This window comes from Opisthocomus hoazin, chromosome 1 (genome assembly GCF_030867145.1).
Source record: "Opisthocomus hoazin isolate bOpiHoa1 chromosome 1, bOpiHoa1.hap1, whole genome shotgun sequence".
NCBI lineage: Eukaryota > Metazoa > Chordata > Aves > Opisthocomiformes > Opisthocomidae > Opisthocomus > Opisthocomus hoazin.
Window position 1 is genome coordinate 28,779,968 of NC_134414.1, and position 22,716 is coordinate 28,802,683.

At 42.5% G+C, this 22,716-nt stretch overlaps 1 protein-coding gene across 1 annotated transcript in view; it reads left to right on the forward strand.

Annotated features, from left to right (window-relative positions):
• The window catches only part of KL (klotho), a 56,362-nt gene that overhangs the window by 21,718 nt on the left and 11,928 nt on the right, over positions 1 to 22,716 (forward strand). Inside the window, exon 2 of the mRNA XM_075420289.1 lies at positions 17,104 to 17,614. Within this exon, the coding sequence (XP_075276404.1) occupies positions 17,104 to 17,614 (511 nt within the window). The remainder of the gene's footprint in view (positions 1 to 17,103; positions 17,615 to 22,716) is intronic.

The window sequence follows — 22,716 nt, forward strand, 5'->3', positions numbered from 1 at the left end:
AATACGTATAAATCATCCTTGCCCCTGAAGAAATTCAAAGATTCAAGAATTTTTCCCACCATAAAATTAGATGCCCTATTTTTTTCTGTCCATCTCTTGGCTGAAATCATCACTCTGTTACTGGAGTCTTGAAAAATATGGTACCCCAGGAGTTTCTCTTCCCATAATGAATCTCATTTCCCCCATCTTTCCCTGCACTGGATTTTCCGTCTCCTCTTCTGGGTTCTGATTTGAACAGCTGCACTTTGTCTTGTTGGTGGCTGCTGAGGGGTGTGGTGATTTGGTACCTGGCCAAAATCTGCCTCCTCCAGTGACTGTATCCCCCCTGATGAGATGTGCCTTTGCTGAGTAACCAGTTTTAATTCCTTCTACAGTTTCCCAGATCTTCCTTTGATAGCCTAACATCATGGAAGCAATAACATTAAGGAAGAATTGTGGCTAGTAATAACCATTGTATTAATTAAATCTTGTCAGTTAGCCTGATGGTTTCCTGTGCTGTTGCAAAGATGGGCAGACAGCTGAGGCATCCAGACTACCAGGTTACAAGTCATTCGGTTCTACTTGCTTTGTCTATCTCTGTGGTCCTATGATTCACTGTGTCAGCCTTTCAGGGGTTGTTGCTGGTGTAAGACTTGTGGAATGAAAATGTCTAGCTTAGGTGCTCTTGATTTCCCTGAATCTTTCCAGGATTTTGATACAGTCTTACATGCCCTTCCACAGTAGTTGTCCTTCTCACAGTTGCAACTTCATGCAATTGCAAGGGTACCTCTTTAGAAGCCACTAGGGCTAAAAAAGTTGCACACATAGACAAGCATGCACCATTTGGGAAGCCTGGAGTATCCTGCCTTGCCTCCAGCTGCCAGTCCAAAAGACACAAGTATTCCCTAGGTCTTCAGTTCTATCTGCCCATGCAGATGTCTGGATAGTGCAGAACATCCCAAATGGTACTGGCTGACTCTGTTTAAGCAACTGAATCTTAGGTCACAAGTGGTCATTTGCAATTCTGACATCTAACGCTATGTGCCAGGATCTGGAGCTGCTTTCTGCTCCGTAGGGGTGGGATTCAGTTGCATGAACAGAGATGTCTGCTGCCATTCCCATTGTGGAATGCCCATGACATTTGCACTAGCTCACAGGTTTGACAAAAGATTCACAGGTGACCCATACTCTTCTGCAGTAGCAGGTTTAGGTTAGGCAGGATCTCACTCAAACCTAAGTAGGCATTGGTGTTGGGATTCAGTTGCCTAGAAGTAGGCCTGTAATACCATTTGGATAAAATCATACCACCACAAAGCCAGCTTTAAGCAAAAGAGGGGAAACCCCCAATAATTCAGGCAATAGTTCCCTCCTCCCCTGATAGTTGAGCAGTTTTGCAGCTAAAACAGACTCATGATCACCCAAAGCAGACCCCAGTAAGTCGTGACTGCTGAATCAAGACGAAGTTCACATTAATACTGTGGCTTGGCACTAGCAATAGCAATACTGTATTTACTGGGCTATACTCCCAGTTTTCGGTGGTCTGCAAACCATGAGTTATCCCTCCTGAATCTAGCAATGATGTTGTGAATCCTCCTATGGTTTCTGTGGATCAGGACCAAGCAGTGGTTCTTCTTGGAGCCGTTAGCTCTTTCTTCCCTGGTATGAACCCATGATAACATGTATAGGTCTGAGAGTAGTCCACAGTTCTTTCTTCCAGGGCATAGATAGTCCTCAACTTGCTCAACACTTAATACCCTTCTATTTTGTACAAATTCTGAAGTATAAAAGTACAAGTAGGATTACAGCTGCAGGGTGTAAAGCCAAGTTCAAAATTCCTGCAGCTGAAGGGGACCACATGAGGGATTTCCATCAAGGATGACACCCTGCCTTCTCTATTGCGTTTGTTTGTGAATAATTTGTTTGCTGTTGCAGTGCTCTGTAATCATTGCTTTTGTGGCTTGTTTTACAACCAACTAGACTTCAGATGTTACAGTTGAATGCTTTATTATCTGCAACAATCACACAAAAGTTACTCAAAAAGTTACTGGATTAAAGTTAATTCAGTATGCAGTTTCGGTGATTTTTGCAACTTGAGCATTGCTTGTAAAGGTGTGTAATTGAAATCACATCCTGCAGTCATTTCTGTTACATGCACACAAACGAGAACATTTCAGGCAGGTTATACACAATGAGATAGTTTGTAGTGATTGCATGATATTGAGTATGCATGCAAACACAGCTGGATCTCACATAAACAGTTGCAGACTGATCAGAAAAAGAAGGAAGAATTCCGTATTCCCATCTGGTCAAATTGTAATCTAAACAGTTGTCTGAAGATTGAAAACTGGTACCTTCACATATGTATTGCTTATCCTGATCAGCTGCTTTTTGCATTCGTGTGGAGGGCTAACTGGAACTTTCCATCTTATTCTGTAGCCCATTGCCATTGATGCACAGCTCTGGTCTCAGAATGATTAAATTTAATAGCCAAGGTTGTAGCAGAGTAAACTCAGGTTGTTGTGTTATGAATGACTGAGCTAGATTTGGGCATGAGCAACCCAAATGTTTGGTTTAAAAAAAAAAAGCTTTGTAGAAATGACCTCAAGTAAGTCCCCTTCGTTCCAGATTGTATTTGCCTGTAATAAAGCACAGAGCTATGATATGATTCTGTTTTGACCTTGTGTAATGATGCTCAGCTTTGCCCTGCGCGCACACATGAGTCTTGTTGCATGTCATCATCTCTCTGCCAGTCTGAAGTTTTTGCAGTCATTAAACAATGTTGCTTACTTCATATAATTATTTTTGTTTGATTCTCATTTGAGGCTGCTGTGTTGCATGATCTCTGGCAGCTGATAATATATTGGTTGCATATATGTTAACTGAATTTATAATTGCCATGCCAACTATGTAGGACCAAACGCTTCCATATTACACGTTGGTATCCTCCACTGGTGGAGATTTCTTCAAATCCCTTATTTGCTGTTGCTGCCCAGTGGCTGTTGTTTCTCACAGAGGAACTTGCAATGGGAAAAGCTATCCACCAGCACATTCGTCCAGAAATACCTCTGAAGTCATTTGGTGGGTCGCACCAGTCAAACCACCACTGCCGTGGTGTTCTCATACCTCTGATTGTCGTTACCTTGTAGTGATGCACCCGGGCACTGCAGCAGTTTTGTTGTGAGATAGATAAAGGACTTGTCGATTTATATTTGCAACTGTGGAGCCGTTATCTTTGGGTGCTGAAACGGGAGATGAACTAGTCTGTGTAGTAGAAATGTTTATTATAGTACATATTAAATATGCCAGTTGCTTAATACCTTCTCCCAGAGGGGACTACCTTTCTGTTGGTCTAGCCTCTTCACAGTGACTTTTCTGTGAATAAATTGGAAGAGATCACCATGGTATGCTCTGGGGACCATCTGTTGTTGTAGTTCACTCTTCTGCTGAGCCCACACTACTCTACTGATACTCTTAAATATGCTGAGCTTGGTAACTATGCCTTTCACCCACGCTGTAATTTCTGGGTCACCATGTGACGTCTCCCAGGAGCACCACATGCTCCTTTTTGTACAGAGTGAACTGAACTGACTGGCATTCCTTGGTTTTGTGATAACATGGCCTCTACTCCTTCTGGAGGGGTAACAAAGTGCAAATAAAGTAATCATGTGGGAACAGCGTCCCCAGGGTGGCTACCTGGGTCGGCCTTGTTTGAATGTTAAAGAGGTCAGGTTTTGTCCTGATCTCCACTCCCATTGCTGCACCTTCTTCAACAAGTTCATTAAAGGCTTAATCATATCTGCAAACATGGATATAAATTTCTGGGGAAAAATCAGCAAACTCAGAAGAGATCTGAGCTCATGCACGCATGTAGAGCAAGGAGCATCGTATTAATTTTGCTCGCTGTTGATAAGGTGATCTGTCTACTCCTAAATATTTTACTCTGTCCTGTACCACTTGAGCTGTTCAACTCACTTAGAATTGTGCTTCGAAAGTTATGGTTTACGCTTGTTTAATTAACTCTTTCAGCTCTGTTTGTAGGACTGTGGGTTAATACATTGTCTGTTAATAAAAATAGATTGATTTGATCAGCCTCTCATAATTTTTCCCTTGTTTGGATGATAGGAATATTGCAAAAAGCTGGAGCACAGTGAAATTCTTGGGTGGTGGGTGCAGATAAAGCAATACTGCTGCCCTGTAAATGTAGGGGGAAATTGTTCCCAGCCTTGCTCTGATAACAAGATCACAAAGACAGCACGTGCTAAATCTGTTATGCCAAACTCCTTCATTTCTGCTACAACAGGTGTGGTTTACGGTGTGACAGCATTCATAGCTCAAAAATCAACAGCCAGTAAATCCTGCTGTCTGCTTTTATCATAGGCCATATTGGAGCATCAGAAATGTCTGAATTTGTGCAATTATTTGTTGCTTGAAGAAGCTTTTCTCTGTGGTTTGGGGATATTTTTGCTGCTTCTGTGGCTGGTGGTAAGGACTCATAAACACTTTGGCGTGAATACTTCTGCAATCTAATTTCTTTTGGGACCATAGTTGGGGAAAAACCTCTAGCCATTCATCTCTAGGTAGCTTAAGAACGCTTGGGTTTTTTAGGGCAGCACATTAATATATCTCAGGAATAATTTCTGTCTGCCTTTCGCAACTTGACAAATATTGGTTTGCCAAAGCCAGTAGCAGTTGATACTCGTGTTAATAATAGTATTGCAGGGATTTCTTGATGTTTCTTGGGAAACTCTCAGTGTTAGAGTTGCACACAAACGTTCCAGTTCATCTCCAATAGTAGATACATACTTCAGCTGTGTCAATTTATTTTGAATCTGCTGGTGTGCCCAGGATAAGATTCTGGGTTAATCGTTAACACCAGAGCACAGGGCTTCTACTCTGGGTGCTTTAAATGCAGGGACAGGGGCATTAAGTAACCTGGGTTCTTAATTTTGTCATTTCAACCCAAAATTATAGATTGTCTTCAACATCTTTCCAAGCTGGGTTGTTGGATAAGCTAGTTAGATCAGGCCTAGCATTTTTGTCTCTTCCTTGTCCGTCTGGCACATGTATTCATGATGGGCTTTAGTTTTATTTGTGTTTACCTCTATCTCTTGTTAAGAAAATTTTTCGTCCTAACACACTATTTTAATTATATGGGATCAGCTTTTTTTTTGTTTGTTTAGCTTCTGGCAGCTGTGCTGATACTTTCCAAAGCAATTGTCTTCATGTGCTTCCACATTTTTTTCCCTGGTTTCAGACTACTGTCCTGTCTGTGAACCCACTAAACCATCAGAAATACGTTCTTTCTCCCTGTGAAACACCTGGGATAGGAAACAATGTGTGTAGAATATGCATTTCCAAGTGGTATGTTGAGGGGGTGAATATGCACAGATGGGTGTTTCGCTTCCCTGTATGCATCTACCAGAAAACCAGGAGATGCATCAAACACAGAAAAATGCTTGGCATTAGTCACTTCTTCCAGAATTTTTCCCCTTAAAGGTATTGGAAATGTTTACCTTTTATGTATTTATTTAGTTCTTTTGATTCATCTCTTTAAACTGATATCATGAAGAGTGCGTATGTTACTGTGATTGTCCTCCTCACTGTATGGCTTCTGAGAGCAACAGGTTTATGTATCTCCTCTTTCGGCTTCTGCCTGAGCGCAGGGGAGAGCCATGAGTTTAAGGGCTTTTGAAGCTCCGTTCTGTAGTTTGAGATGTTTCTGCAGGCAATCTTCAGCTCCTTCCTCAGTTGTTTTCTTTCATTCTCTATCCAGTTTGTACAAATCCTGATGAGACCAAAGGTTTGGAGCCGTAATGGATGCCTTCTCCTTGCCAGTACTGTTACAAATACTGTCTTGTCCAGTTTTTGGCATCCATTTAATCTTAGTGCTCTGACTGTGCATTATTTTAGCAATTGTATATATTCTACATATATATTTGATATATCAGTTTTATAAGAGTTTTATATGCTTAACTTTTTTTCTCACTGCTGTTTCTAGCACCATGTTACTTCTCTCCAACTGGAGCATGACTTAAAATCCATTAATGTTCCTTTTGCTTTTTGGGCTAATAATGTATTCGGTTGCCACAACCTTTACCACTCTTCCTGTTAAGGGCTCCTGTGAAATCATGGTGATTTTTTCATCCTTCTTGTTCAGCACATTTGCCTGATGATTATCAACTCTTGCATTGGTGGTGTTATTGTCTTGGTTTGTCCTGTTTACTACAGCCTGTGCAGTTCTGTGTTCTTGCGTTTTGGGGTTACAACTAAGTTCTCCATATCTTTTTCCCTTATATCTTTTTAGTTGGTATTTTGTGTACTCAAATACGTTAGCGTCATTGTAGCCTGACCTGTCCTCCACAAGGTTTATGCTCTGGTAGAGGACTTTGCAGGTCAGTCTCAGTTCTGGAGCTTTTATGTTTATGCAGCTCCAGCACGCCCAAAACAATTTTGATAGCAATGATTATACCTTGGTCTTCCCCTAAATACTGCCTAAGCATTGTGTTCCAGATTCCAGTAAGTCAGGCCTTTCATGAGGGACTGTTTTAGCTCGCTTCAGTACTGCAGGATTGTCTCTCAGCTTTAAATCACTCAAGCTGCTCTGTACTTTTATCTTCTTTTTGTACTCTGTTTAAGAATCTCTCATATCTTTAATATTCACATGGGCCACAACATTCCTTGAACTATTTTTGTGCAGTTCCATAATTAATCTTTTCTGTCAGAGGTAACGGAAAATGATTAAACACATCAAGTGTCTCAGAAGCACTTGTTGTCAGAAATAAAGCTATTTTTATCTCATCTCCCATTGCTTCTCAAAGTCAAATGCCGCTTAATTCTTTTCCAGATGACCTTTATATTTTCAGAGGCTGTTACATCTCGGGAGACTTCAGACTGCTTTCGCAGCCCACTCGTCTCTTGGTGCTTTAGTTTATTTGGGCGGGATGTCAGCTCCAGTGGTCGCGCCAGCCTGCTTGTGTGGTGAGTGGAGGGCAACAGGCACTTTCCATCTCAGTCTCGGCATTAAAAGTGGCTCGGGTGAGTTGTGACCTAGCATCTTTCACCTCTGCCGTGCCTGTGAATTGCTCAGATGCGGGTGATGACAAAAATGAGGTGAGAGGCATGCCCCCACGAAGGTGCACGCCTGTGTTTGCACAGCTTCTGATGCCGGTGGTGAGATTTGCAGAGCCCGGCTGCCACCCCACAGGGTGCCTGCCAAGCGAGGGGCCTTCCCAGGCAGGGCGAGTCTGAGAGGGGCTTAGCTCAGGGCTTGTGCCAGAACATCAGTGCTTTCTGTACTTCAGAGGAGAGCTGTCCTACAGCAGTCACCTGACACGATGAGGTCAAGAGGGGTTTTGGTTTCCTTCTGTCACGTTGCGATCACTTTGTGTTTCTCTGCCGCCTGTCTATCCGTGATAATGTTCACTTATGCTTATCCATACGGTATGTGAAAGTACAAGCCTTCCCAGACTTTCATCTACTATAAAACTAAAAATTAAAGTGTAAAAATAACTCTTATCTGCTTCCTTATCTTTTGGGGTTTTTTTTTTGTTCTGCTGATATTTTTGGAGTATCTGCAATGCATCTTGATGCTTGTGGCTTAGCTTCATACTTTCAGGTTACCTTCTTTTTATTCTCATGCTAGCAAAGCTCCTTTGTTTTGCCTGTGATGGGGAGAAGTGTTTTTATTTAGCTATCTACTTTGCCTTTAGACAAAGAGTTTAATGTCATCTTTGGTGGTTTTTCTGTAGAGGTGAGTATCATACCAACCAGAGGCATTGTTCTGGAGATAATACGCTGCTCTAGAACTTAAGGTACCTGGTTTAATTTATATTCTTCTGTGCATGTCATAATGTGTCTGTTCCCAGTTCTTAAAATAGGAACGGTATCGCTTCCTGCCTTATGTATGGCAGGCATAAATTTATTCATGTTCATGTATGCTCAGATTGTTACAGTGACCAGCACAGAGCAAAAAACGGTGACTAAATTGTATTGGGAAAAGAATCGGAACAAAACAGTGTAGTTCAGGTGTGTGATGAATACGTAAAGCTGTAATTGTAGCAAATGTTACATTAAGTGGTTATAGATTGAAAAATGTTCACTTGGCATTCTGTGTACCATTTATAAGCTTAATTCTGGCCCCAGGTTGTTAAAATTGGTCAAAAATATCAAATTTATTGAATTGATCATCTATGGTAATGTTGGCTAACAGACTCTAAAAAGAAAACTAGAAAAATACATATTTGGGGAGGAATTCTAGATGAAAAATGAAATTACATGAAAATTGCAATCACATAATAGATTATCTATAACAAAGTCCTGTACTTTATACATTAACATATTATCTTACTGGTTTTGAAATACATGAATCTGCTTCGGCAGGGAGTTTGGACTAGATGACCCACAGAGGTCCCTTCCAACCCCTACTATTCTGTGATTCTGTGATTCTGTGAATCCAGCTGGCGGCTGGTCACAAGTGATGTTCCCCAGGGCTCAGTTTTATGTCCGGTCTTGTTGAACATCTTTATCAATGATCTGGATGAGGGGATTGAGTTCTCCCTCAGTAAGTTTGCAGATGACACCATGTTGGGCGGGAGCGTCGATCTGCTTGAGGGTAGGAAGGCTCTGCAGAGGGAACTGGACAGGCTGCATCAATGGGCCGAGGCCAACTGTATGAGGTTCAACAAGGCCAAATGCCGGGTCCTGCACTTGGGTCACAACAACCCCATGCAACGCTACAGGCTTGGGAAGAGTGGCTGGAAGGCTGCTGGGCGGAAAAGGACCTTGGGGTGTTGGCTGACAGCCGGCTGAACATGAGCCAGCAGTGTGCCCAGGTGGCCAAGAAAGCCAACGGCATCCTGGCTTGTATCAGGAACAGTGTGGCCAGCAGGAGAGGGAGGTGATGGTGCCCCTGTACTCGGCACTGGTGAGGCTGCACCTGGAGTACTGTGTTCACTTTTGGGCCCCTCACTACGAGAAGGACATTGAGGTGCTGGAGCGTGTCCAGAGGAGGGCAGTGAGGCTGGTGAGGGATCTGGAGAACAAGTGTTATGAGGAGCGGCTGAGGGAGCTGGGGCTGTTTAGTCTGGAGAAGAGGAGGCTGAGGGGGGACCTTACTGCTCCCTACAACTACCTGAAAGGAGGTTGTAGTGAGGAAGGTGTTGGTCTCTTCTCCCAAGTAACTAGTGATAGGATGAGAGGCAATGGCCTGAAGTTGCCTCAGGGGAGGTTTAGATTGGATATTAGGAAATATTTCTTTACTGCAAGAGTGGTCAGGCATTGGAACCGGCTGCCCAGGGAAGTGGCCCAGGGTGGTCCTCACCATCCCTGGAGGGGTTCAAAAAACGTGTAGATGTGGCACTTTGAGACATGGTTTAGCAGGCATGGTGGTGCTGGGTTGATGGTTGGACTTGATGATCTTAGAGGTTTTTTCCAATCTATGATTCTATGACTTCCTAGAAGGGATGAACTGAAACTGAACCTCAACCTCAGCCGACCCACTGTTGCTGTGTAGGTGGCCTCCAAACTTCTGCTCAGTCATGGGGGTTTAGATTGGATATTAGGAAACATTTCTTTACTGAAAGAGTGGTCAGGCACTGGAACAGGCTGCCCAGGGAGGTGGTTAAGTCCCCATCTCTGGAGGTGTTTAAAAAATGTGCAGATGTGGCACTTCAGGACATGGTTTAGTAGGCATGGTGTTGTTGGGTGGATGGTTGGACTCAGTGATCTTAGAGGTCTTTTCCAACCTATGATTCTATAATGCTATGAAGAACCTCAAACAATGTCTACATAGCTGTATCTATTATTCAGTGTTAAGAACGTAATTTGCTTGTGAAAGAGAACATCTGCCCAAAGACTGTGTGCATGAAACCTACTTGACTTTGGATCTAAGGGTGTAACATTACATGAAATGTGACATCCTTTGTTGTAGCTTTAGATTAAAATATTTGCTTCTGATGATATGGGGGAAAAAACACATTGTATTTTTCCCCTTCTTGGTATAAGACGCATCTAACTAATCATAGACTAGACTTTCCCATGTCATTCCAATAATTATATCCATTTCAGAAGAGCTTTTGATGTAGGCCTGAATAAGGACAGTTTTGTCAGAGGTACATTGGCCCCTTTTCTACTAATCAAAAAGACTTTGCACATCTTTTCCAATTAAGTCTTCTCTTTGTATTGCTAAATGAGTTTCAGTAACACTTTCCTGTTCAGTTTCATTAACATGCAAATAGAGAGTTAATACAGGATAGTTCATCTGAGTGTGGAGAGCAGGTTATTTTTGGAGTTTATTTGTGAAGTGAATGGTATTATTATTGGTTCAGAAGACACACAAGTTAAAAGAGGAATGAACACAAATTATGGAATCATGATGTTCCCAGTTATAAGTGTTGATTTGCTCTTGTGAGTGTTATGCATCATGATAGATGCAAGTACTGAGAGCTTGCAGAATGATACGTAGCAGTGCCAGACTCAGGAAGGTCTTAATGATCTTGGGCAGGAATTTAGAGGAGTAGTCAGGCAAACAAAAGTCTGTGTATTACTAAATTGACTTCACCTAGTGATTCTTGGACTATGTAGATCAGTCCAGCAGTAGAATAGGACATGACTCTGTCAGATTGTGAAGCCTGTTTGCCTGTGTTGAATTATTTCTGCTGTCACTGCAGGAATTTGGACTTTGTAGGACTATCCCACACTGTGGCATTTCAGGGGGCTTTTCTGCCTTAGACGTGTGTTTGACACTTCATCAAGGCTGGATTCTGGCATTATTGACTGATTCGTGCAGGGGTCTCTTTAAGTCTGATGTAACATGATCAATATCAGAATTTCACAAGTTATGTATGGGTAGAGAGCGTGGTCTGAATAGGTATATTGAGTGAGAAAGTCAGAGGAAGAAGAATATATCGACTTGAAAAGGAGACTGTGCCGGATCCTGAAACATGAGTGAAGTATAGACATACAAATAAGCTTAGCTAAGGACGAGCTATGTTGTGTGGTTTTCTTTCACTTTCATGGTGATAGAAAACTTCATGATTTTCTTAATGATGTAGCATTTTAAGGGTAAGGTAAATGCTGCTTAAAAGCTTTCCTGACAGTCTGTTCCTGAAGAATAGATACTAGTAAGCACAGAGAGCCTCCATCCTAGTTTGCAGCTTTCCCAATACCAGTTTAGCTCAGCTTAACTTCGTCTCATCAGGTTCAAGAATGCCAGGTAGTATCCCCCAGAAAGGCATCAGTCAAGTGCTTGGTATCTAACAATATGTGCTAGTCCCTGCAAGCAAGTAGTAATGACGAGACTACCCAAATTAAGCAGCGTGGAAACCAGCACACAGGTTTTAGCAGTTCTGCTCATAACACACAAGTGACTACACAACTCTTCCTAAAAACAGGTACCAATAGGTAAGTCACTGAGATCAGGAATTAAGATTTCAGATAAATGCGCAGGCCCTGATGGTAGGTTGGTTCCTACTTGTTTTCTCTGTATGTGTTCTGGGAGGCTAAACCCTGACTGTAGTTAATAGACATCTAGGAGTTTTCGGTTGTCCCAGCAAAGGTGTATAGTGTCTTTTGAACTACCCTAGGGTATTCTTCGTGGCCTCCAGCTGCTGCTACAGAAAAGCAAGGTCTCCCATTGGGCCCTTAATCATATCTGCCAGTCTCATTCAGATAAGACATCTTAAAAAGGTCTGGGCACCTTCATTAAATCCTACAGCTAATCCATACTGTTACTGGGACCTAGGTAGTGGTCCTGTTGAGTGCCGTGGTATGGCTGCTGTACTGTACTGGGGAATCTCTCACTAGGCTCCATTAACTAGATTAACTTGGAGTGCGATCCCATTAGCTCAGTAGAAGTAGTGCCATGTGAAGCTTCCCAGGCTATTTAGAACATCTGCAAGGAAATGGCAGTTGTGACATAGGCCTGTATCATTCTAGAGTGCCTGTGTTCGAGCGCCTGAGTGGAGCCAGAGATGTCCACTTACGTATAGTGGGAGCTTGGACATCTAGCTCACATGTGGGCAGTGAAATACAAGGTCTCTTCAGCTCAAAATGAGTCCCACCCTAGGGGTGGGATTCATTTGCCTGAAGGTACGTATAGGTGCAAATTATCATTTGACACATCTTATAGTAACCCAAATGTCTCTGTGGGGTTGAGAGATGTCATAGCTTTCTGAAACTGCAGTTAGAGGCTGGAATACTCTGAATTCTCTAAAACTGCATTACACACCTAATTTTAGTCAAATGAATTCTGTCCCAGATTTCCATAGAGACTCTCTGCTCTGTCACTGGCTTCTTCCTGCTTTATTTCTATGCATTTTAAAAATATTTCATTAATCTATGTCCATAAAGCCTGGGGACTCTGGTGTGCTGTTTTCTATGTTTAGCTGTTCTTTTATGCAAATAGTATAATTCCACTTCACGTACACTCCAGGGGACAGACATTTGAGTGGGCTTCTTCTTGCCTGCTTTCGTCTGTCTGTAGAATATGTATTGTCTGAATTAAATAACAGATTTTGTCTGTCAGAAATGGAGAGGGATGGACTCCCAAAAAGTGACTCACCCTGCATATTTTAGACATCAGTCTTCTCATTTTCTGTAAAGGCAGACTAGACAACCTGCTTAGAAAGAAAATTTGAATGAGATAATCGTAGAACCATAGAATCATAGAATGGTTTGGGTTGGAAAGGACCATAAAGATCATCTAGCTTCAACCCCCCTGTCGTGGGCAGAGTCACCTTCCACTAGACCAGGTTGCTCAGAGCTCCGTCCAACTCGGCCTTGAACACGTCCAGGGAGGGGGCAGCCACAGCTTCTCTGGGCAACCTGTGCCAGTGCCTCACCACCCTCAGAGTAAGAATTTCTGGCTTGTATCTAGTCTAAATCTACCCTCTTTCAGTTTAGAGCCATTACCCCTTGTCCTATCACTACATGCCCTTGTAGAAAGTGTCTCTCCAGCTTTCTTGTAGTCCCCCTTTCAGGTACTGTAAGGCTGCTATAAGGTCTCCCCAGAGCCTTCTCTTCTCCAGGCTGAAGAGCCCCAATTCTCTCAGCCTGTCCTCATAGGAGAGCTGTTCCAGCCCTCAGATCATTTTCGTGCCCCTCCTCTGGACCCTCTCCAACAGGTCTGTGTCTTTCCTGTACTGAGGGCTCCAGAGCTAGACGCAGGACTCCAGGTGGGGTCTCACCAGAGCAGAGTAAGGGGGCAGAATCACCTCCCTCGACCTGCTGGCCACGCTGCTTTTGATGCAGCCTGGGATATGGTTGGCCTTCTGGGCTGTGAGCTCACACTGTTGGGTCGTGTTGAGCTTCTTGTCAACCACCACCCCCAAGTCCTTATCCTCAGGGTTGCTCTCAATCCGTTCTCTACTCAGCCAGTTCCATATCCACCAAGTGGTCCATCCATCAAATCCATGTCTCTCCAATTTAGAGACAAGGGTGTTGAGCAGAACAGTGTCAAATGCTTTGCTCAGGTCCAGATAGATGACATCAGTTGCTCTGCTCTTACCCACCAATACAGTAACCCCATTGTAGAAGGCCACTAAATTTGTCAGGCACAGTTTACCCTTAGTGAACGCATGTTGGCTGTCTCCAGTCACCTTCTTATTTTCCATGTGCCTTAGCATAGTTCCCAAAAGGGTCTGCTCCATGATCTTGTGGGACACAGAGGTGAGACTGACTGCCCTGTAGTTCCCTGGGTCTTCCTGTTCACCTGTTTTAAAAATGGGGTTATGTTTCCCCTTTACCAGTCAGTGGGAACTTTACCAGACTGCCATGACTTCTCAAATATGATGGAGAGTGGCTTAGCAACTTCATCTGCCAGTTCCCTCAGGACCCATGGATGCACCTCATGAGGTCCCATGGACTTGGGCACTTTCCGGTTCCTTAGATGGTCTAGAACCTGATCTTCTCCTACAGTGGGAGGTTCTTTCTTCTCCCAGTCCCTGCCTTTGCCTTCTGAGACTTAGGCCGTGTGGCTGGAGCACTTGCTGGAGAAGACTGAGGCAAAAAAAGTCATTGAGTACCTCAGGCTTCTCCATATCCTGGGTAACCAGGTCTTCCATTTCTTTCCAGAAAGGGCCAACATTTTCCCTGTTCTTCCTTTTATCGCTGGCCTACCTGTAGAAGCTTTTCTTGTTGCTTTTGAAATCCCTGGCCAGATTTAATTCTGTCAGGGCTTTAGCTTTCCTGACCTGATGGGTGGCTGCTCGGACAGTTTCTCTGTATTCTTCCCAGGCTACCTGTCCTTGTTTCCACCCCCTTTAGGCTTCCTTCTTCTGTTTGAGTTTGTCCAGGAGCTCCTTATTCATCCATGCAGGCCTCCTGGCATTTTTGCCCTGCTTCCTCTTTGTCAGGATGCATCGCTCAGACCTTGGAGGAGGTGATCCTTGAACACTAACAAGCTTACTTGGGCCCCTCTTCCCTCCAGGGCTTTATCCAATGTTACTCTACTGAGCAGATCCCTGAAGAGGCCAAAAGCAGATCCCCGAAGAGGCCAAATAATTGTACGTTGTTACACTTCGTATTTTTTCATTACAACGAGGCAGTAAACAGCACCTCCATATCTGTGGAGAGTGGTAACCTGTGGGATTCCCTTCCTTGGCGGAATCCTGTAGCAGGAAATATACTATAATGCTGGAAGATCTCTCTTCACTGATAAGAGTAGAGAGGGCCAAGAGTTATGGGGCAAGTCCTCCATAGTCCTTGGGGTGCTCTGTGGGTGGGTAGCATGCTTGCAAGTGCAGATGACAGAAATGAAATTGTGTGTTGGAGAGTGTGAATGGTGGTATCTTAGCATTTGAGACGGGAAATCTGGAGATGAGTCAGGTCCAGCAGAGGAAGAATATATGGCACCTTTATGAGGGAAAATGTGGGTGTGCAAATTTGATTTGCAAGTGGTGGCACATTTGTTCCGAATGGTATTTTTAAAATCATATTTCAAGTGTTGGGTGTGTAGCATTTTGGTCATGGTGTGTAATGTCTTTTGTTCTTTCGTCAGGGTAATGGAGCCTCAGCAAAAATTAACATTAAGTCTGTGCTTAGGTCAGCTCTCATTTTTGACATGAGACTTTGAAGTGGTTACTATATTTAGTTTCTCACTAGCATCAAAATCCATTGTGTTAATATAGACAGATGGTAGTACGGCATCACAATTATTTGAGCTATTGATGTATTATAAATGAGAGCATGTATGTTGAAGTTTGCAACTGGGCAGTTGGTTCAGATACACATGCAGAGAAGTGTACTGTGAGTCAGAGTTTCTAAGATTGTTCTCTTTGGGTTTTGCCACTCTAAAATGGCATGGGTTCAGTCTCCTCTAGAGCCAGTGTCAGATCTGCACAGATGTTTTATATACCCCATGATGACTCAAAGGCAGCAGGTTTCTGTATGTGGGCAGCAGAAGTGAGCCTTGATTATTGATCTTACCTTTAGTTGTCCTTCACTTCTAATTGCTTTTCTCCCATCAGTGAGAATTAAAATTCTGCAAGAACAGTAGAATGATAGAATTCATTATTTTTCTTGGGTAATTAACAGTGTCTGTGTCAAAAATGATTAATAATTGTAATTGTTTAATGTTGGCAACTAGAAATCATTGCAGTTCAAAGCTTGAATGGTAAGAGTGTATGAAAAGGAAACTGTGAACAGCAGCTATCAATACATTAATGATAAAATTTGCCAGCATATCAACTGCACGGAGTGGAATTATAAGGCTTTTTATATGGTTTATGTTCCAGAGGGGGCTAAAAATGCATGTGACATTTTGATTAATAATCTGTCATATATATTCATCACACCTGTGAGTTTGTATGGCAAGAATGGAGGTTCATGTCATCACAGCACATATTAGTGAGTACTAACTGATAAGTCACAAAAAGCAAATGTAATCTGGGAATAGTTGTCAAGTAGGCTTTATTCTAATGACTAGATCTTGTAGTTTTTACCTTTTTATCAATGACCTTGAAAAAAACATTACAATTTCTACTAACGTGTAGATGACAAAAAGATGGGATGTTGATTCATATAGCAGTCAAAATTCTTTGAGAAGGTAGGTGCAAAGAAAAAATATGTTTTAGATAGTGAAGGGCTCTGGATATACGGTACTTTAGAAAAGCATATGCTCACAGTGTAATGCTATGGCCACATAAGCAGAAATAGAGTATTAAATTGTCTCTGCTTTTACTGCTGGCAAGACTTACCGCTGGCATATTATGTCCAATTCTGCTTCTGCAATTTAAGACAGATGATGACAAATTGGAAGAGAATCAGAGGAGAGCAGTGAGAACAGTTAGAGGGCTTGAAGCTATGCCTGAAGATAGTGTGAGACTCCAGGAACTTAATCTATTTAGTTTTCAAAGGGAACATCAGGAGAGTGTTTCAAGTGACTCTTTAAAGTCACAGGATAGAAATTTGGTAGAAAGGATCTCCTCAGAGTAAGAGATATATTTATACCGAGAGAAGTGGTTGAAATCTGATGCTAGAGGTAAATAGAAAATTTTAATAAAACAATTTAAATTGAATTATTAGAATAGTTTTTCAGGAGCTGTGGTAAATTGTTTCTCATCTGACTTTTTAAAATCTAGATCGGTACTTTTTCCTATACTGTGTGTTCTGATTCAAAGAGGAAGAAATTCAAGGGTGTTTCTTTGTCTTGTATTGTTTGAGAGATCTGGACAGTTCTTAGGAACAGACCTTCCTTCTTTATATATCTGTGAATGTACAGATAAAGTGGTATTCTTATAATGAAAACATACTTTGAAACGTGTTTAGTTAAAAGCATTTTCATTTTTGTAAATACTGGAAGTATGTCTGAACTCAATAGTAGAAGTTAATAAAGGTGTCTGGCTAACTACCAAAAGGATGTTCAGTGCTTGGAATAGTATCTCATGGAAAACAGAGATGCTGTTTTCCCTGACCAACTAGTGATTTCTAGTTGATGTATGGTATTGATATGGTACTAAAGAAAAGTGAATTGAGGCGCTGTAAACTGTTGATGAGTGAGTAAGGCTGAGCCCTCAAAGGCTGTGTTTACGTAGTTACTACGTGACACTGGATGTCAGTACTTGAGACTAATTGTGTTACTTAAAATGGAATTTCAGGTGCATTAATTACAGTCTTTCTTTTCAACAGGCCCATGCTAAAGTCTGGCATCTCTACAATGATGAATTTCGTCCAACTCAAACAGGAAAAGTGTCCATTGCCCTTAGCTCCCACTGGATAAAACCTCAACGTATGACTGAAAAAAACATAAAAGAATGTCAAAAATCCCTTGATTTTGTGCTCGGTTGGTTTGCTAAGCCCATATTTATTGATGGTGACTATCCAGAGAGCATGAGGACCAACCTGTCATCTCTGTTGCCCGAATTCAGTGAAGTTGAGAAGAAGTATATCAAGGGAACAGCAGACTTTTTTGCTCTTTCTTTTGGAGCTACCCTGAGTTTCCAGCTTTTGGACTCCCATATGAAATTCCAGCAGTTGGAATCAATAAGCTTGAGGCAGCTCCTTTACTGGATAAGCAGTGAATATAACAACCCCCAAATATTCATTGTGGAGAACAGCTGGTTTGTTTCTGGTACCACCAAGAAAGATGATGCCAAATACATTTACTATCTCAAAAAGTTCATTATGGAAACTTTAAAAGGTAGGGCTGAGGTTGTATTAGTATGTGCTTGACAAAATCATAATGCATAATAGCCTACAGAGACATGTTAAAGAGACAGGCTGAAAACTAGTTTTAGTCTTTAGCATTCATCTTGGCACTTGTGAAGTGAGACTCCAAATACCTTTCTTGGGTTTGTTCTTTTCCTCTCTTGAAGACCCTTAATATCTGCAGATAGCATTTGGTGAGCTTGATGCTGCTGTTTTTGAAGTCAGTAGGAAAGTTTCTACTGTCTTTGGTGGGAGGAAGTGCAAAACGTGTGAACTATAATCTCAATGGATTTACGGAAATTTACTTTATTTATTTATTTATTAACAGTTGTTTTCCATGTCTTAGATATATGAATGCATATGTACAAAACGTAAGAATATATATGTGAGAAGATAAATACTATGCAATATGAGTGCCTCTGAAGAAAACATAAGGCTGAAATAATACATTTTTAAATGAGAAATTGGAATCTTCATTCTGCATCTCAGTGTTGTGCTTGCACAAATTTTATATTCGTACAGCTCTGGACATCAGTCACAACAATCTGAATTTACGTCAGTTTAAAGGGAAATGAATATTTGAAATTATATAATCTAAATTATTTAAATTGTTAACTTATTTTTCCAAACAGTAAGATAAATACACTACCTTGTATGAGTATAATTTTCTATTTTCCCATTTCCTTGTGGTAAACCAGATTTTTTCAATCCTGCGAGTCACCAATAAGTCATTGGCATTCCCATTTCCACTTTCATTGCCTTTTAATTTAACAGACTCACAGAATCATAGAATCACAGAATGTTTGGGGTTGGAAGGGACCTCTGTGGGTCATCTATTCCAACCACCCTGCCGAAGCAGGGTTGCCTACAGCAGGCTGCACAGGATCTTGTCCAGGCAGGTCTTGAATATCTCCAGAGAAGGAGACGCCACAACCCCCCTGGGCAGCCTGTTCCAGTGCTCCGTCACCCTCAGAGGGAAGAAGTTCTTCCTCATGTTCAGCTGGAACTTCCTGTGCTTCAGTTTGTGCCGATTGCCCCTTGTCCTGTCACTGGGCACCGCTGAAAAGAGTCTGGCCCCATCCTCTTGTCACTCACCCTTGAGATATTTATAAGCATTTCTAAGGTCCCCTCACAGCCTTCTTCAGGCTGAACAAGCCCAGCTCCCTCAGCCTCTCCTCATAGGAGAGATGTTCCAGTCCCCTCACCATCCTTGTAGCCCTCCGCTGGACTCTCTCCAGTAGCTCTTCATCTTTCTTGAAGTGGAGAGCCCAGAACTGGACAGAGTACTCCAGATGGGCAGTGTAGAGGGGAAGGAGAACCTCCCTCAACCTGCTGGTCACATTCCTCCTAATGCATCCTAGGATCCCATTGGCTTTCTTGGCAGCCAGGGCACACTGCTGGCTCATAGTCAACCTATCATCCACCAGGACACCCAGGTCCCTCTCCACAGAGCTGTTCTCCAGCAGGTCCACCCCAAGCCTGTACTGATACATGGGGTTGTTCCTCCCCAGGTGCAGGACCCTGCATTTGCCCTTGTTGAACCTCATCAGGTTCCTCTCTGCCCAAATTTTCAGCCTGTCCAGGTCACGCTGAATGGCAGCACAGCCTTCTGGTGTATCTACCACACCTCCCAGTTTGGTGTCATCAGCAAACTTGCTGAGGGTACATTCTAACTCTTCATCCAAGTCATTGATGAAGAAGTTAAACAAGACTGGGCTGAGTACTGACCCCTGAGGGACACCACTAGTTACCGGCCTCCAACTAGACTCAGCACCGCTGATGACGACCCTCTGAGTTCTGCCATTCAGCCAGTTCTCAGTCCACGTCGCTGTCCACTCATCCAGCCCACACTTCCTGAGCTTCCCTAGGAGGATGTTATGGGAGACCGTGTTGAAAGCCGTGCTGAAGTCTAGGTAAACAACATCCACGGCTCTCCCCTCATCTACCCAGCCAGTCATGTCATCGTAGAAAGCTATCAGATTGGTCAGGCATGATTTCCCCTTGGTGAATCCATGCTGACTACTCCTGATAACCTTCTTTTCCTCCACTTGCTTGATGATGACCTCCAGGATAAGCTGCTCCATCACCTTTCCCGGGATGGAGGTGAGGCTGACCGGCCTGTAGTTCCCTGGGTCCTCCTTCTTGCCCTTTTGAAGATTGGAGTGACATTGGCCTTTCTCCAGTCCTCGGGCACCTCTCCTGTCCTCCAGGACCTCTCAAAGATGATTGACAGTGGCTCAGCAATGAATAATTTCTTGATTTACAGTTTGGTAATTGATTTACTTGTCCGCAGTTTACCGTTCTGGTTTTAAAAACAGTATTACTGTAGCTTATTGTTATCTTCCGTCTGAACATGAGGAAGAACTTCTTCCCTCTGAGGGTGACGGAGCACTGGAACAGGCTGCCCTGGGAGGTTGTGGAGTCTCCTTCTCTGGAGATATTCAAGACCTGCCTGGACAAGGTCCTCTGCAGCCTGCTGTAGGTGACCCTTCTTCTGCAGGGGGGTTGGACTAGATGACCCACAGAGGTCCCTTCCAACCCCGAACATTCTGTGAAAAAAAAAGAAAAAAAAAAAAGCTATTAGTTCAGATGAGATATCCGTGGATGACCTAAAATGGATTTCATTTTATTCTCAGCACTCATGAAGATGCAGAGAAATGCCACCTTTGTTTCATCTGCTCTTCCAGAAATGTAATTATTACAAATAAATTAAAAGGTGAATAAATACACGAGCCAGTGCATCCAAAATGGGGGGAATGAAATGTAAAACAGCTGCTAACTATTGCAATTACAGTATTACTAGTTTGCATGAAGTCAGATGGAGAGCTAAAAGGAGTCATATTCCTGCTACCTGTATTTCTGCTTAGTTTGTAGATTGCTGGACGTACATACAGGGATCTGCTTTTTAATCGCAGCTGGCTGGAAACAACCTCAATTTACAGAGTTTCTTTCCTTTTACTGTGCTGCTCACTAAACAATAATAACAGTAACAACACCACCAGTAGTCTTGCCATTTTAAATTAAGAATACTAACACTTGACTAAACTTTTTATAGGAAAAAAAAAAAAGAGACAGACTGGATCTGCAGAAGGTCGTCTAGTCCAACCCAGAGTATTCTATGATTCTGTGATTAATTAGAGCTGCTAATTGGTTGGAAATGTCTTCTCACATGGGAGAGAACCACTTACTCTGGGGTCATATCCACTTCCCTGCTCTGTCTCTTGTGTAACAAATAAATTGATTGTTCCTTGTAGAGTGGAGCATGTTGGCCAGGAGGGCGTGCAAGCTCCTCTGTGCCATATTGACTAGCGAAGGGGTTAGGTGGTTATCTGGGGAGTTAACAGGTCTGAATTCAAAGAGCCTTAAGGAGAACAGGAACAGCCAGGCCTCTGACAGATCAGAACCGAGCTATTCTTAGGTATGTCCAAAGGCAAAACATAGATCCTTGGGCATCTTCCACATGGAAGCCGGGACTGTGGGCCTCACACACCTCACCTTCACGCACTGAGGTTGGACAGCAGCTGAACAGAAGGTTTTAAGGATCTGTGATGTTTATGGGTCTGCCATGTTTCCTTGGACTATTTCTACACTGCTAAGCTAAACAGAGCATGAACTGAAATGCTGTTTAATTTTTAACCCAGTTCTGGCAGATTTCTAGCCAGTAGCATACTTCTAGGCATGCTGTGGAGGATTGCTCAGGTCAGGAGTTGCTTCTAGTAGGTGCTATGGACGAGGCCGCTCACTTTCAGAAGCAAGGACAGTTCAGGTTTCAGTGAGTCTGGCTTTCACACCAACATACTTAAAAAAAGAGGGGAGATAGGCAAAGGAAAAAGAAAAAACAAAAAAGGCAATAATTTTCATTGTGGTTTTTCAGTAACATGCAGTTTGTGTGGGACGCTATGTTTGAGCCTTCCAGACTTTTTGGAATTTCCAAAAACTTTGCAAGTTACTTCTTTCATGGGTGACACTTAAAAGTTAACACATTTTTTAAGAAAGATGTGAGGAGAATTTTTGTGAGGTGCTCAGGAACTGTAGGATTGCTGTCTGATGACTTACAGAAGGGATGAGATACTGTTCAAAGAGAAATTCTCACCAAGACCGGTTTACAAAGTGGACCTGAGTTGGCTTCTACTGTGCTGGTACAGCAGGTGTCATCATGGATGCAAGCAGAGGTTAGAAAAATACTGGCATTTGCCAAACACGAAAGAATGATGCCTTTAGGAGAAGTATTCCATTTCCTTAGACATTTTCTCATGACCTCTGATAGAGACTGGGCTAAATTTGTTGCTTATTTAGCCACAGTTCATTTAATTGATTCAAACAGGGTTACAATCAAGAATCCACGTGGTCCTTCATAACTGATTGTAACGAGGTACATTATAAAACCAGGAAATGAGGTTCCTGATATTCTGTTTGCCTGAAATAATGCTTTCAGTGTTACTAGGCTGGAAAATATTATGTTCAGTGACTACCCAGTTTGGGTTGACAGAAGACGGTGAGTAATAAAGTTAAGTTCTGCTGGCTATGGAGCCAAACTCAAGTTCAAAAGAACAGTTAAGAATGTGCTTAAACACATTGCTGAATGAGGGTGGGTCTAATTGTATAATTAAAGTCAGCACACTCCTTTGTGCTTTGCTGAAGCTGAGCCTTGCCCAGGAACATTCTGCTGTGTTTAATACAGCTAAAAGTGAGCATCATTTGGAATCTCAAAGTAAAAATCTAAAGCTGGCAATACTAACAGCTGCCAGCAGACCTTGAGTTTAAACTACAAAGTGTGTGGTGGTTCTTAAAAGTCGAACAGTTGACCTAGAACTCATACACCTTTTTAGAAACCCTGAAATATTTAAGCTGAAAAATGCTATGCCATAAAATATGTAAAGAGGCAGAATTATCAGATAAAGAGGGTCTTCCTGCGTTGTCACTTCTACTTAAAATCCATGGTGATAAAAATTCATCAGCACACCAAAAGTGTTGTCAGTATGTGTTTGTAGTGGAGGGGGAGGATCAAAAAGAGTGTAACTTCTGTTGGCATGCGGGGCAGTGCTGCGTTAATGGCACTTAGCTGCCCCGGAGTGCACCGCAGTGTGTGCTTGG